Below are 16,434 nucleotides of genomic sequence, written 5' to 3'. Positions count from 1 at the left end.
TTTTTCTTATTCAGCACGACATATATAATGTGAAAATTCACGAAAGCGCTTGGAAGTTCACTATTTTTCCACAGTGGTTGTCCTGAATAACTTTTCAAAAAATAATAGAACTATGTGTCAATTTTATACATCAATAAATTACATCCGTCTGATATGTGTTTTTTAACCTCTCTTGTGTAACCCACACTATTTTAGCGCTTTCCAATAATATTAATGCAAGGATTGATTGTATTTACTTTAATGATAATTATATTACAAGTTAAGACTTAAATTGACTCGAATCAGGCGGGAATCAGGTACAAGAGGGCACTGCTGGAAACTCCAAAAAAAAGTCACTGGGATGTTAATTCAGACTTGATTCAAGGAACTGGAGTAGAGCACAATTCCTGAGGTGAAGAGTGCTGGTGCAGCACCCAGCAGCGACCAGCGGAGACCCGGGGCCAGGAGCTGACACTCGACCCTTACAACCACACACAGGAGAGTACAAAGAGCACAGCAGTATTAAAAATTAAACATTTGAAAGCAAAACAAAATAATATAGTAGTTAAGTGTATTTAAGTCACACGTTAAAAATATAATTAAACATTCAACAAACATGTTAACAATAAAAAATAAATATATAGATCAAATGTTAGATTCAACTTTTATCCCTAAATTACAATATATTTCAATTATTATTATTATAATCAAAAAGAAGCGCTAAGCCACAAGGACTATACAGCAATATATTTCAAGTCTTCATTTGGTTACAATATTTGGTATATTATTGTACATTGATATTTTATATATATATATATATATATATATATATATATATATATATATATATATATATATATATATATATATATATATATATATATATATATACACACACACACATAAATACAGTAGCAAACATGGGGATAAATATCTTTAGCTCAAGGTCTTTCGCACTCTGTGTCGTCAGCAATTATGCAATGTTTCAAGACTTGCATCAGATAGGAGGAAAATTCTCTCTGAGGCGGAAGCGTAAAGCGTCGGGCTGACGGGTAGCAGCTTAAGAGCTGTACCACTCATCCACAAAACACACAGATATCACTGCTGTGACGTATGTATCAGCAGCCACCATCTGCGACCTTAATGTCTCTTCCTACAGCCACAGAAGCTTTCCATGGTACATGTTTTTTCTCGTACCTGTTAGAAGAGTCAGAACCACGGTAAGAATCCTCGTCCACTCCTCTGTTATTCGACATTCTTTCATTACGAATTATCTTGAGAGTATAGATAATATGCTTTTACACAACTCGCACATTGGAGAGAGGAGCTTACGACGTTTCGATCTGACTTGGACCATTTACAGTCTTAAGCTCCTCTCTCTCCTACGTGCGGGATGTGTATTGCTCCAGTCACGGTATTGTGCCATTCTGTTCTTTATAATATGACTTTGTTGGGTATAAAAGTCTGGGTCTGTAGGAAGAGACAGTTATTATAATCATAACTAAGCGATCAACCCGTAAGGGCCATACTATGAAGAGAGTAAGGTGGCCGCTGACGCAGACATATCACAGAGTTGCTGTCAATTAAACCTTCCTATTGTAAGCATCGTAGATCAGTGGCACACAGCTGGAGCTGTTACCCAACAGGACGACAGTTAGTCGCCATCCGTTCTTCTATACAGAATATTTACATTATGAAGACCATTTACAGTTTTCATACCACGGAAAAATAGTGTACATTGTGTACAGAATGTGCTAACTCCGTGTTGGTGTGAGTTGTTCATGGGGAAGCACCTGGGAAATGGGTGTTGGGGGAAGGGGTAATAAGCTCTGATCCGAGGATGGGAAAGGTAGCACCAATTTCATGGATCCAACCGACAAGTTGATAAATGAGAATGTTGTGCAACGTTCGGGTATTTTTTTTAATCTGGAAACGTTTCCCCCACAAAGCGGCTTCTTCAGTCCAATACAGAGAAAGGTGGAAGATGAGGACTTTGAGGTAATCAGTCCCTCAGCCTGGAGTCGATTGTTCAGTACGTCAATCTTTATCAGGACTGATAGACTGAACTCATCTACTCAAGGTTGAGGGACTGATTACCTCAAACTCCACCTTGTATTCCGTCTTTCTCTGTATTTGACTGAAGAAGCCACTGCATGGCGAAACGTGTCCAAAATAAAGATACCGAAACGTTGCACAAGTGTTTCATTTATCAAGGTTGCTGTACTATACAGCAGCACCCGTGTTTAACTAATTGTTTAAATATGCAACTCTTCTCTTACGCTGAGATTTGTTCCCCATAAAAATTATATACATTTTGTACTAACAAAAGTGGAAGCTCAAGTTTAGGAAAAAAGAGTTGAACAACGATATAGCGAAACGTGCCGATTTTCTTTAGGTTCTCTAAAACATTGAGATACAGAGTCGAAAACGGGTGAAACATCGGGCATGCTTTTATACATCTGCTGCCCCTGTTCACCCAGTAGTAAGCAGGTACCTGGGAGCTAGACGACTAAGAATGAGACACTAAACCATTTATCACGACTGGTGTGGGTCGCATCCTGGGGTATAGAACTAACCCAAGTTTCCCGAAATGTTCTGCATAACTGATGTCAGGTAGGTCTAGTACACTTGTACCATGTACTGGTAGATAATATTATTATAATAACCTGCATGTTTTAGTTACACTCTAGGTATAATAAGGCTGTGGCTCTACCCGGGGGTTGGGTAACATGTTACTGTAACAAACGCAGATTTTTTTTTTAAGTTGGTTTTCTGGAAACAGCGTCAAAGGAGCAAATGCTGGCATGTTCCTGCTCTTCAGTAAGAATATCAACTGGGGATAGCAACGTTCTGTCAATCCTTTTGACATCTGAGTTCTGAGATAGAGGAATAAATAATGTCATAACACACTTCTTGAGTCAAGATCCTTATGGTCTTTGTAGAGGATATTAAATAATCACACCGGGTTCATTCAAATGTAACAAATTGTCATGTATACAGACTCATTATCTCTCGGTCCACAGCAGGGTTCGAACCCGCATAATTTGCATCACAATACGTAGTACTTTATCCACACAACCAAAGTAATGTGTACTGTGATGTACTGTGTGCAGCAGGTTCGAATCCTGCTGTGGACTGAGATAATGCTTGTACACAATTTCGTCCATTTGCAAGTTGTTAAGCATATACACACTCGTATGACATAAATCAAATTCTTTGAGCATAACAAAAAAAATTGCTTTTGTTACTGGGACGGTATGAAGCAAAATTATAAATATCATTACAAAAAACGCACAAAAATATTTGAGAGACAGGAATACAAAAAGTTTCCGTGAGATGATCCCAAAATATTTTAAGTATTTAATACAAGAGAAACATAGCAAATAGCACAATTCCATCACTTTTTTTTTAAACTGAAAAACAAGACCAGCTTAAATATATTACTTTAGCATCACTTGGAAAGATTTCAGGTCATGTTCTACTGACGTACCTGACCAGGCTTGGAGAAACAACATATCCAGGTAGCTCCATTGTGTTTACCATATGATCCAGCAATTCATGGAAGGGAGAATAAACAGAGCAACTGACTAGGTTCAACTGAGCGAGGAGGCCAGGCAAGATATTGCTGGGTAAAACCATGGCCGAGAAGTGTATTGGCTTGGGTGGTTCATACACACGGTATAACTCTGCGGCCATCCGACGAAGCTCAGTGACGTATGGACGTCCAATAACGAGTGCGAAGGTGAAGAAGTAAAGAGCACCGTACATGGCATAGGTTACCCTCACATACGAGCGCTGCAGGGGGCCCTCTAGCCACCTAAATGCTAAATAGAAAAGCAAGGCTCCACTGCAGGTCAACAGCAGGATCTCTCTCACGCACTCACAAGAAAGATGGTACTGGCGGAAGGTTACAGGTTCGTGTAGGTGCAGGAAGAGCCACGGTCTGTCATTCTTGAGCAACTCTCCCTGTACTAAGGAACTTGTGATTCTTTTGTTTATTACGTGGTTGACAACACCCAGGAACCCAGAATAAGGCACTACCACGTCTCTAATTAAAGTTATATATCTGGAATTCACATAGGTCAGTCCCTGTTTCAGGCACTCGACAAAGTCGTGCTTTTTCACTTCTTCGCTATTGAACAGCTTCCACTTTGTGTTATTTACAGCCATTCTGACCGGATAGAACTGAGCTAAATGATTAAGTTCATGGAAAGGTAACCTAGTGGTGTTGCAGATCAACATGGCATTGCGATACAATTTTTGGTTTCTAATATTTCTATCGACTTCCGCTACGAGTTGCGTTAATGTTAGATCTTCTACTTTATTAGGCCTCTTAGCCATCACAACAATGAGATTATCCACAGGTTCTGACACTTTTGATATATGGAACGTCAGAGAATCTTTGGGATCAATTTGTTTTAGGTATTCACGAACCCCTTTCTTACGATGCTCATTATTTATTAAGTCAGTACGGTTGTTCTTTGCATCGTCTGCTTGGTAATACAAGGAATACACCTTTTCAGTGCAGAAAAATGGCAGGACAATCAGAACGATGACGAAATAGAGAAATGCAAGGAATATCTGGTGGCGCGTCATCATTGGTTTTCTTTGATGACACATTTCCTTGCGTCCTCCCTCTTTCTCTTTCAGGATAAACTGATCTATTGTCAGTGCTCGTTAGGACGCAACATTGTCTTCTCTAGGACGCAACATTGTCTTCTCTAGGATGCAATATTATCTTCTCTAGGACGCAACATTGTCTTTAGTATCTGAAGGAAACAAAAACACATATATTTAATTAACAAAATTAAAAATTTCTTTCAATGTAAGATCATTAGCCTTAGTTTAAACTAGTCCATTATTATTATTATTATTATTATTATTATTATTATTATTATTATTATTATTATTATTATTATTATTATTATTATTATTATTATTATTATTACAATCATAACTAAGGGCTAAACCTATTAGGGTGGCCTGGTGGCTAAAGCTCCCGCTTCACACACGGAGGGCCCGGGTTCGATTCCCGGCGGGTGAAAACATTTCGACACGTTTCCTTACACCTGTTGTCCTGTTCACCTAGCAGCAAATAGGTACCTGGGTGTTAGTCGACTGGTGTGGGTCGCATCCTGGGGGACAAGATTAAGGACCCCAATGGAAATAAGTTAGACAGTCCTCGATGACGCACTGACTTTCTTGGGTTATCCTGGGTGGCTAACCCTCCGGGGTTAAAAATCCGAACGAAATCTTATCTAACTGGGCAGCAATTCACCTCAAAATTACTAAAGTAAATTGTGTATATACGCCGAGACACTTCTAGGTATATATATACACGCATATACTACGTATACGTCAGTTTATATACCATGTGAGGTAGGCATTATAAGGGTATTATAAGAAAGAGTAGAAAAAAGGAGTTAGCTAGCTAGATAGCTGAAGTAGAGCTAGTAAGCTAGTGCTGGAGAGTAGTTCATTGTATACCTCGTCACGGATCTTCCCTCGTCAGTGTGTCATGGAGAACACGACACACATGCAATAAATAAATTAGTTACCCATAATACAAGAACACATCTCAAGGCAAACGGCCGGAATATCACTAGAGTAACGAGGACCTGCCTAGTATGGACCAATAGGCCTACTACAATGTTCCTTTTTTCTAATGGTCATATGTTCTTATAATAAAAAGCAAGAAAGAGGTTAATATAATCCACAATTATCATTTATATTTAGATTTATTTTTTAAAGAATATTTTCAGGATATTTTTTTCTGTATGGATCTGTATACCTGGAGAGAGTTTAGGGGGTCAACGCCCCCGCGGCCCGGTCTGTGACCAGGCCTCATGGTGGATCAGGGCCTGATCAACCAGATTGTTACTGTTGGCCACACGCAACCCGACGTACGAACCACAGTAGTAATTTAATTTTTTAATTAAATACAAAAAAAGTTCAATATAATTTATAGAGGAATAAGCACTCACTAAAAATTTATGATTTTTTTTTAAACAAAAAATGGTCCAAGTCGGACCGAAACGTCGTCATAAAGTTCCTTTCTCCTATGTGAGGGTTGTGTATTGTTCCAGTCATGGTATTGTGCCTTTTATTCTGGAGTTTACCTGGAGAGAGTTTCGGGGGTCAACGCCCCCGCGGCACGGTCTGTGACCAGGCCTCCTGGTGGATCAGCCCCTGATCAACCAGGCTGTTGCTGCTGGCTGCACGCAAACCAACGTACGAGCCACAGCCCGGCTGATCAGGAACTGACTTTAGGTGCTTGTCCAGTTGATTTTTTTGTCACAAATTGCTAAAAACAACTCACAAAACGTGCAAATAGATATTTATATGACCTGAGTGTGTAAACATATGTGAAGGTGACGTCGAGTAGTCAGCAAAGGGGATTTTGCCAGAGAAAATATTCCCCCTTCATCCCTGTATTTTTACGACGGTCGAGGAGATAGAAACTGATAGTGATGGCCTCTGGTCTACGTCCTTGTAATGTCTGTCGGAACACAGCTGAGAGATCCTGACTCATGATATCGTAATAACACAGGCCAGTGGTTAACGCACTGGCCTGTGAGTTTTAGGGCTCACTCGCCATGAGTTCAAGCCTCACCCTTTTCCTGATTTGAGAGATACCGAGTGTCTGATTATTTCTAGTCAGGTATTCACGTTGGTTTAGAAAGACACGTAAGCAAACATTATGACATATTTATTAGAAAACGTTTCGGTCCTGGGACCTTGATCACTTCTAACATACAGAGTTAGAAAGGCATTATATATATAGGCGGAGAGTGAGGTGTGACGCACGTGACCTGAGGAATGTCTTAAGAACATAAGAATGGAGGAACACTGTAGAAGGCCTACTGGCCCATGCGAGGCAGGTCCTTATCAAAACAACCTCTGCCTATGATTAGGACATCGTCTACCCATCCTAATCATAGGTAGAGGTTGTTTTGTTAAAGACCTGCCTCGCATAAGCCAGTAGGCCTTCTACAGTGTTCCTCCATTCTTATGTTCTTATGACATTCCTCAGGTCACGTGCGTCACACCTCACTCTCCGCCTATATATATAATGTCTTTCTACCTCTGTATGTTAGAAGTGATCAAGGTCCCAGGACCGAAACGTTTTCTAATAAATATGTCATAGTGTTTGCTTACGTGTCTTTCTAAACCAACTTGTCGGTATTGTGTTGTTAGGTAAGACACATATGCAACAGTTAGACAACTTTATTAAGTTGTCTAACTGTTGCATATGTGTCTTACCTAACAACCTGTCGGTATTGTATACCATTTTGATGTTCATTTTGTCGGTATTTATTACCAAGGTTTATACCAGGTATTCACGTATATGGGTCGTGAAAGAGCATTGTAATAAGTCATCTCCACTTCAGTGATGGTTACCTTAAATGTTCATAAGAACATAAGAACATAAGAACGAAGGAACACTGCAGAAGGCCTACTGGCCCATGCGAGGCAGGTCCAAGTCTCCTACCGGCTTAAGCCAATGCACCCAACCTAGTCAGGTCAGGTCACATTGACTTAAGGGAGGAACACGGCAACAGACCTGTTAGCACAAGCTATCAGGTCTAACTCACACCCACCCACATCTACTGATGTATTTATCCAACCTATTTTTAAAGCTACACAACGTTCTGGCCTCTATAACGGTACTTGGGAGTTTGTTCCACTCATCCACAACTCTATTACCAAACCAGTACTTTCCTATATCCTTCCTGAATCTGAAATTTTCCAACTTAAAACCATTGCTGCGAGTCCTGTCTAGGTTAGATATTTTCAGCACACTATTTACATCCCCTTTATTTATTCCTGTCTTCCATTTATACACCTCAATCATATCCCCCCTAATTCTACGTCTTTCTAGAGAGTGCAGTTTCAGGGCCCTTAGTCTATCCTCATAGGGAAGGTTTCTGATACATGGGATCATCTTTGTCATCCTCCTTTGTACATTTTCCAGAGAATTTATATCCATTCTGTAATACGGTGACCAAAACTGTGCAGCATAATCTAAATGAGGCCTAACCAAGGATGTATAGAGTTGAAGAACAACCTGAGGACTCCTATTATTTATGCTTCTTGATATGAAGCCAAGGATTCTATTAGCTTTATTGCGAACACTTATGCACTGTTGTCTTGGTTTCAGATTACTGCTAACCAGAACTCCTAAATCTTTTTCGCAATCCGTAATATTAAGATCTACATTATTTAGTTTATATGTGGCATGGTTATTGTCCTGTCCAACATTTAGAACTTTGCATTTGTCTATATTAAACTGCATCTGCCACTTCTCCGACCACTGCATCAGTCTATTCAAATCTTCCTGGAGTGCTCGAATGTCCTCGTCAGAATGAATTCGACGGCCTATTTTGGTGTCATCGGCAAACTTGCCGATGTCGCTCTTTATGCCCTCATCTATGTCGTTTATGTAGATTGTGAACAGCAGGGGGCCCAACACTGACCCCTGTGGAACACCGCTCGTGACGCTTCCCCACTCTGATTTCTCCCCATTTATGCAAACTCTCTGCTGCCTATTTGTCAACCATGCCTCTATCCAGGAAAAAATTTCTCCTCCTATTCCATGTGCTTTAATTTTCCTCAATAGTCTCTGATGTGGGACCCTGTCAAAAGCCTTACTGAAGTCCATATACACAATATCATATTCATTACCATGATCTACCTCCTCAAATACCTTAGTGAAAAAAGTTAATAAATTCGTAAGGCAGGAACGCCCCTTTGTAAAACCATGCTGAGATTCGTTGATTAATTTATGCTTTTCAAGATGGCTACGAACTGCCTCGGCAATTATTGATTCCATAAATTTTCCCACTATGGAGGTTAGGCTTATTGGTCTATAGTTCGAAGCTAAGGACCTGTCACCTGTTTTGAAAATAGGTATCACATTTGCCATTTTCCACTTATCTGGCACCATGCCAGTTTGTAGTGATATGTTGAAAAGATTAGCCAAAGGTGTGCTAAGCTCCTCTTTACATTCCTTTAGAACCCTTGCATACAGTTCATCAGGGCCTGGGGATCAACATTTATAAATTCTGATTATGTACAGACAACGAAAAGTGATTTGATAAAACTCTACACACAGTGAAATACGAACGATTATATTTTAATATTTATCCTCAGCGGGTACAGCATACCTGGGTATTTCTAGAAGTATTTATCTCGAGGCCTGGTCATGGACCAGGCCACGGGGGCGTTGACCCCCGACACACCCTCCAGGTATACGCCAATGGAAATAAGCCACTGACATTTTTGGGTTACCCTAGGTTATCTACACATATGTTGCTATGTATGATAATTATCATACATAGCATAATTACATTGATTATAATCAATGTATCTGTGTATACCTGAATAAACTTATTTACTTAGTTACAGGTATAGGGCCAATCTTTAGAACATGGGCAGTGGTGAACTGTGGTGACCCGTGACCTGGTGACTTAAAACATTGGGCGTCTTTCCTTACACCAGTTATCTATGTTCCCCATCGGTAAAATGGGTAACCTGGGTGTTAGTCGACTGGTGTGGGTCGCATCCTGGGAGAAAACTGACCTTATTTGCCCGAAATGCTCAGCATAACAAGTGGCTTTCTATATAGTAGTAAGTCATTGATGTCAACTATACCTTATACATGTACTTGTAGAAATAAAGATATTATTATTATTATTTATTAACCGTTCACTCGGTGTTCCGACAACCACAGAAAAGCCATGTCAGGCCAGTGGATACCAGTATCACATCTTTCCTAAGGAAGAGTGACTCTGAGGACGAAATACACCATCTCCTTTACTTGTCCTGTTTTTTGACCAAGTCGTTTCTGAGTGAGTGCCTCGGCCAGGCACACACAATCACAAGATAAGATAAAACGTGTCAATAAAAATTTACAAGTATCTGATACACGTCCACAGCTACTTTACGGAAAACACCTGTTACCTATTTCGAATTTTTTCTAGTTGGTCTAGGACCAATATTCCTGGTTGAGTGTCTGTACAGCCACTGGTCTTGACGGGACAGATGCTAACAGGCACGTAAGTGCATAACGTATGCTGATGGCTTTTTGTGTTTAACAATATTTTATTATATGCAAACTACATTTTGTATACTGAAAATTTGTATAATAAAGTCACTGGGTGACAGTCACCACAGGCTGGTTGATCTGGCACTTTACGGTGTCAGGCAATACATTTAAGAGAAATATCAGTTCAGGTGACATCAAAGTATCTCAAGAAACATTAAGGACCCAAATGGAAATAAGTTACTCTGACTTTTTTTTGGGTTACCCCAGGTTCTCTACACATATCCTGCTATGTGTGATAATCTGTGTAACTGAATTTGTGTATACCTGAATAAACTTACTAAGGCTGGACTTACTGCGTGTGTTAGTTAGTGACACAAGTGTATAATAATACATTACCATAACATAAGCCGGCAACTCACTCAGATGTCAGACGCCACTAACTTCAACTCCTCGTTTTCTGTTTATATTCAATGTGTACAGCCAATCCCAGTGTTAACATCCTGCGTAGTCTTACTCACGAAGTAGCCTCCTGCTACGATGGCGCCTGATAATCCATTTAGATCAGTAGGACTATCCACCACACAGGATAAATAAAGTTAGAGTCCACTGTGGGCCGCAGCAGAGCACAGTGGTGCCGACACTGCCACTATGATGAACTAACTGTAAATAGATGGTGGAGGTCCCACCTAGCCAATATAACTTACACACCATGCTTTACTCTCAGTAATTCAGGTTTTTTATTGCTTTTTAAGCTTGACTGTTGGAGAAAGGCTCGTATGGATCAGTTTCGAGTCCTGTGTGTATTTCGAAGCCAGTGTATTTTGACAATATTTCGACCTTAAAAGTTAATCTGCAGCCTTACATAGGTGCCAATGCGCTAAGCATACGCTCCGTCAGTTGCGCTGATATGCGCATTGCGCATACGGTTTTTGCTCTGGTTTTTGCTCTGTTTCTTATAAAAATAATAATAAGCTGTCTAACTAATATTATTTCATCATTAGATGAAAGTTATAAATTACCAACAAGGTGATGAACAAGACACATGTGCAACACCTGGGTATCTCCCAGGTGTTACATCATCGTGTCTGTACAAGACGTCCAGAAATGACACAGGTATGGCAGGATTGTGGACAGGGGAGTCAAAATGTACCTTCTCCAGATTCCATCTCACACTGGTTTACAGATACCTGAATAAACTTACTTAGAACTGACGAATTGACAAACTCATATGGCATATGCCTTCAGAGTGGGGTGTATAATAAACTAACTTCAGAGGGAGTAGATTATAATCTTGGGCTGTCAGTTAGCAGTTTGAGACAATAATACGAAAAGAACTGCAACCGAACTTCCTTGACTTGAGACTGAAAGAGAACTGACTCCAGTCAGCCCATCTATCATCAATCTATTATGCAGGAGGAGCCACAAGTCTATGGTGCATCCAACAAAATAAGCAGACTCTTGGATGTCACTACAGTCCAGCTCCGGCTGGGTTACCAGTATCTCTGGCAAGTTAATCACCACCACCAGATGTAAACCAAACGAAATATAAATTTTGCCAGATGGACTGTTGTGACATCTTGTGTTATAATGTTCTGGAATGCGATAAAAATTAATGAATTCAGTTACAACTTACTTAGAAATGTTCAAGAAATGTCAAAATACTGTATCCACAGTGGTATATTACAAACCATTCTGGAAAAACTACCCTGACTTTGCTAACTGTAAGTAACGCATAACCTAATTTATGCCTTCATAAATAACTCATTAAGACTGTAATCAGATACAAACATGTAAATAGTTCATTACTACTGTAATTTGTTTACCTATCTATTATGTATCTCTGTAATCTTTTGACTGCCACACACAGAAGGGGTATGGGGTGCATAATCTTTATTTCTACAAATAGATGATACAACTTATACAGACCATACCTGGAGTTTACCTGGAGAGAGTTCCGGGGGTCAACACCCCCGCGGCCCGGTCTGTGACCAGGCCTCCTGGTGGATCAGAGCCTGATCAACCAGGCTGTTACTGCTGGCTGCACGCAAACCAACGTACGAGCCACAGCCCGGCTGGTCAGGAACCGACTTTAGGTGCTTGTCCAGTGCCAGCTTGAAGACAGCCAGGGGTCTGTTGGTAATCCCCCTTATGTGTGCTGGGAGGCAGTTGAACAGTCTCGGGCCCCTGACACTTATTGTATGGTCTCTTAACGTGCTAGTGACACCCCTGCTTTTCATTGGGGGGATGTTGCATCGTTTGCCAAGTCTTTTGCTTTCGTAGTGAGTGATTTTCGTGTGCAAGTTCGGTACTAGTCCCTCTAGGATTTTCCAGGTGTATATAATCATGTATCTCTCCCGCCTGCGTTCCAGGGAATACAGGTTCAGGAACCTCAAGCGCTCCCAGTAATTGAGGTGTTTTATCTCCGTTATGCGCGCCGTGAAAGTTCTCTGTACATTTTCTAGGTCAGAAATTTCACCTGCCTTGAAAGGTGCTTTTAGTGTGCAGCAATATTCCAGCCTAGATAGAACAAGTGACCTGGAGAGTGTCATCATGGGCTTGGCCTCCCTAGTTTTGAAGGTTCTCATTATCCATCCTGTCATTTTTCTAGCAGATGCTGACATCAGTGACATATTATATAGAAAGCCCCTGGTTATGCAGAGCATTTCGGGAAACTTAGGTTATTTTTGTCCCAGGATGCGACCCACACCAGTCAACTGACACCCAGGTACGTGTTTTACTGATAGGTGAACAGGGACAGCAGATGTCTTAAGGAAACACGTCCTAATGTTTTCACCCGTACCGGGGATCAACCCCCGGACCTCAGTGTGTGAGCTGAGTGTGCTACCAATCGAGCTACGGGACACCAAAAGTAATTGAAAAAGGTAATGTATAATTCACCAGAGCTAAGAACGCACTATTATACTAGTTCTATAATCCATGATAGAAAGGTGCCCTGGCATCCAGGGACACTGAACAATGGTCAGATGCTCATGGTCTACAAGGACCCCAGTGGAAACCACAAGGACCCTAATGGAAATAAATTACTTTATCTGACTGTCTGGGTTATCTTAGGTAATGCACACATATGCTGCTGTGTATGATAATTTAAATAATTGTATTTATGTGTGAAACCTATCTACTGGACGATGATTGAGGTTCATTTTATGCAACACCACTTGAATAATTCATAGTATCCAGACTATTTCCAGCTGGTCCGTGACACTTCAAGATTAATACTCTGATATAAGTCATGTCCTTTGATTTTTTAAGATAAGATTTGTACGGATTTTGATCTCGGAGGTTTTTTGTGGGTTATCTTAGGTAATTTACTTGTAAGTTACTATGTAAGACAATATATAATCATCCAGAAATGATGCAAACTTGTGTATAAATGACCTTACTTACTTATTTGCCTACTTAGTTGCTTAAATATATCATTGCTTGCTTGTACCCACGAGCATAAAATATTTAGTGTAGTCTCCCTCGCACAAATAAATTATATAAAAGAAAATGAGTTTTACGTTGAAGAGGAAGACGACGACGAAGAGGACGAGGAGGAGGAGGAAGAAGGGGAGGAGGAGGAAGAAGGGGAAGAGGAGGAAGAAGGGAAGGAGGAGGAAGAAGAGAAGGAGGAGGAAGAAGATGTAGAAGAGAGTCCTCTGGGGTTAATAAAAAATAAAATCAAGTACATACTTCGGCTTATTTCCGTTGGGAGTAAGATAACATGTTTGGATTTTAAACCCTGGGTTGTTAGCCACCCAGGATAACCCAGGGTAGGAAGTGTTAGCCACCCAGGATAACCCAGGGTAGGAAGTGTTAGACCAACCCAGGATAACCCAGGGTAGGAAGTGTTAGCCACCCAGGATAACCCAGGGTAGGAAGTGTTAGCCACCCAGGATAACCCAGGGTAGGAAGTGTTAGCCACCCAGGATAACCCAGGGTAGGAAGTGTTAGCCACCCAGGATAACCCAGGGTAGGAAGTGTTAGCCACCCAGGATAACCCAGGGTAGGAAGTGTTAGCCACCCAGGATAACCCAGGGTAGGAAGTGTTAGCCACCCAGGATAACCCAGGGTAGGAAGTGTTAGCCACCCAGGATAACCCAGGGTAGGAAGTGTTAGCCACCCAGGATAACCCAGGGTAGGAAGTGTTAGCCACCCAGGATAACCCAGGGTAGGAAGTGTTAGCCACCCAGGATAACCCAGGGTAGGAAGGGTTAGCCACCCAGGATAACCCAGGGTAAGGAGGGTAAGCCACCTAGGATAACCCAGGGTAGGAAGTGTTAGCCACCCAGGATAACCCAGGGTAGGAAGTGTTAGCCACCCAGGATAACCCAGGGTAGGAAGTGTTAGCCACCCAGGATAACCCAGGGTAGGAAGTGTTAGCCACCCAGGATAACCCAGGGTAGGAAGTGTTAGCCACCCAGGATAACCCAGGGTAGGAAGTGTTAGCCACCCAGGATAACCCAGGGTAGGAAGTGTTAGCCACCCAGGATAACCCAGGGTAGGAAGTGTTAGCCACCCAGGATAACCCAGGGTAGGAAGTGTTAGCCACCCAGGATAACCCAGGGTAAGGAGGGTAAGCCACCGAGGATAACCCAGGGTAAGGAGGGTAAGCCACCCAGGATAACCCAGGGTAAGGAGGGTAAGCCACCCAGAACAACCCAGGGTAAGGAGGGTAAGCCACCCAGGATAACCCAGGGTAAGGAAGGTAAGCTACCCAGAACAACCCAGGGTAAGGAGGGTAAGCCACCCAGGATAACCCAGGGTAAGGAGGGTAAGCCACCCAGAACAACCCAGGGTAAGGAGGGTAAGCCACCCAGGATAACCCAGGGTAAGGAGGGTAAGCCACCCAGGATAACCCAGGGTAAGGAGGGTAAGCCACCCAGGATAACCCAGGGTAAGGAGGGTAAGCCACCCAGGATAACCCAGGGTAAGGAGGGTAAGCCACCCAGGATAACCCAGGGTAAGGAGGGTAAGCCACCCAGGATAACCCAGGGTAAGGAGGGTAAGCCACCCAGGATAACCCAGGGTAAGGAGGGTAAGCCACCCAGGATAACCCAGGGTAAGGAGGGTAAGCCACCCAGGATAACCCAGGGTAAGGAGGGTAAGCCACCCAGGATAACCCAGGGTAAGGAGGGTAAGCCACCCAGAACAACCCAGGGTAAGGAGGGTAAGCCACCCAGGATAACCCAGGGTAAGGAGGGTAAGCCACCCAGGATAACCCAGGGTAAGGAGGGTAAGCCACCCAGGATAACCCAGGGTAAGGAGGGTAAGCCACCCAGGATAACCCAGGGTAAGGAGGGTAAGCCACCCAGGATAACCCAGGGTAGGCAGGGTTAGCCACCCAGGATAACCCAGGGTAAGGAGGGTAAGCCACCCAGGATAACCCAGGGTAAGGAGGGTAAGCCACCCAGGATAACCCAGGGTAAGGAGGGTAAGCCACCCAGGATAACCCAAGAAAGTCAGTGTGCCATCTAGGATTGTCTGTCTTATTTCCATTGTGATCCTTCAATCATTTCCCCCAGGATGCCACCCACACCAGTGCGCTAACACCCAGGTACCTACTTACTGCTAGGTGAACAAGGACAGCAGATGTAAAGGAACATACCCAACGTTTCCATTCGTGCTGGGGATTGAATCACGGACACTCAGTGTGTGAGTTGAGGGTGCTATGCAACCCACAACATTGGGTTAACTCCTAGGTACCTATTCTAGTTACCTATTTACTGTTGGGTAATGGGAGAATCCTGGGAGTGCTTTACTACCACTGAGCTACGGGGGTCTCACTACCACTGAGCTACAGGGGGCCTCACTACCACTGAGCTACGGGGGACCTCACTACCACTGAGCTACGGGGGGATTCACTACCACTGAGCTACAGGGGGCCTCACTACCACTGAGCTACGGGGAGCCTCACTACCACTGAGCTACGGGGGCCTCACTACCACTGAGCTACGGGGGGAGTCACTACCACTGAGCTACGGGGGGATTCACTACCACTGAGCTACAGAGGGCCTCACTACCACTGAGCTACGGGGAGCCTCACTACCACTGAGCTACGGGGGATTCACTACCACTGGGCTACGGGGGCCTCACTACCACTGAGCTACGGAGGGCTTCACTACCACTGAGCTACGGGGGGCTTCACTACCTCTGAGCTACGGGGGGGCCTCACTACCACTGAGCTACGGGGGGCCTCACTACCATTGAGCTACGGGGGGCCTCACTACCACTGAGCTACGGGGGGCTTCACTACCTCTGAGCTACGGGGGGCCTCACTACCACTGAGCTACGGGGGGCCTCACTACCACTGAGCTACGGGGGGCCTCAAAACCACTGAGCTACGGGGGGCTTCACTACCTCTGAGCTACGGGGGGCCTCACTACCACTGAGCTACGGGGGGCCTC

The 16,434-nt window shown here is 43.0% G+C and overlaps 1 protein-coding gene across 2 annotated transcripts; it reads right to left on the bottom strand.

Moving 5' to 3' along the window:
* Positions 1 to 3,314: 3,314 nt before the first annotated feature.
* On the bottom strand, positions 3,315 to 10,691 carry LOC128700314 (post-GPI attachment to proteins factor 4). Of its 2 annotated transcripts, none has more exons than XM_053793415.2 (2): positions 10,424 to 10,691; positions 3,315 to 4,748 (listed from the first exon to the last, which is right to left on the bottom strand). In XM_053793415.2, the coding sequence occupies exon 2, from the start codon at positions 4,597 to 4,599 to the stop codon at positions 3,451 to 3,453; it is 1,149 nt and encodes a 382-aa protein (XP_053649390.2). In that variant the 5' UTR covers positions 4,600 to 4,748; positions 10,424 to 10,691; the 3' UTR covers positions 3,315 to 3,450. The 2 variants fall into 2 exon arrangements, with proteins under 2 accessions (XP_053649390.2, XP_053649389.2); XM_053793414.2 differs by having other exon boundaries at positions 10,447 to 10,691.
* Between the last annotated feature and the right edge of the window lie 5,743 nt (positions 10,692 to 16,434).

The sequence above is a fragment of the Cherax quadricarinatus genome, chromosome 71 (genome assembly GCF_038502225.1).
Source record: "Cherax quadricarinatus isolate ZL_2023a chromosome 71, ASM3850222v1, whole genome shotgun sequence".
NCBI lineage: Eukaryota > Metazoa > Arthropoda > Malacostraca > Decapoda > Parastacidae > Cherax > Cherax quadricarinatus.
Note: the sequence above shows the minus strand (reverse complement) of the source record. Positions and strands in the feature narration are given on the sequence as shown.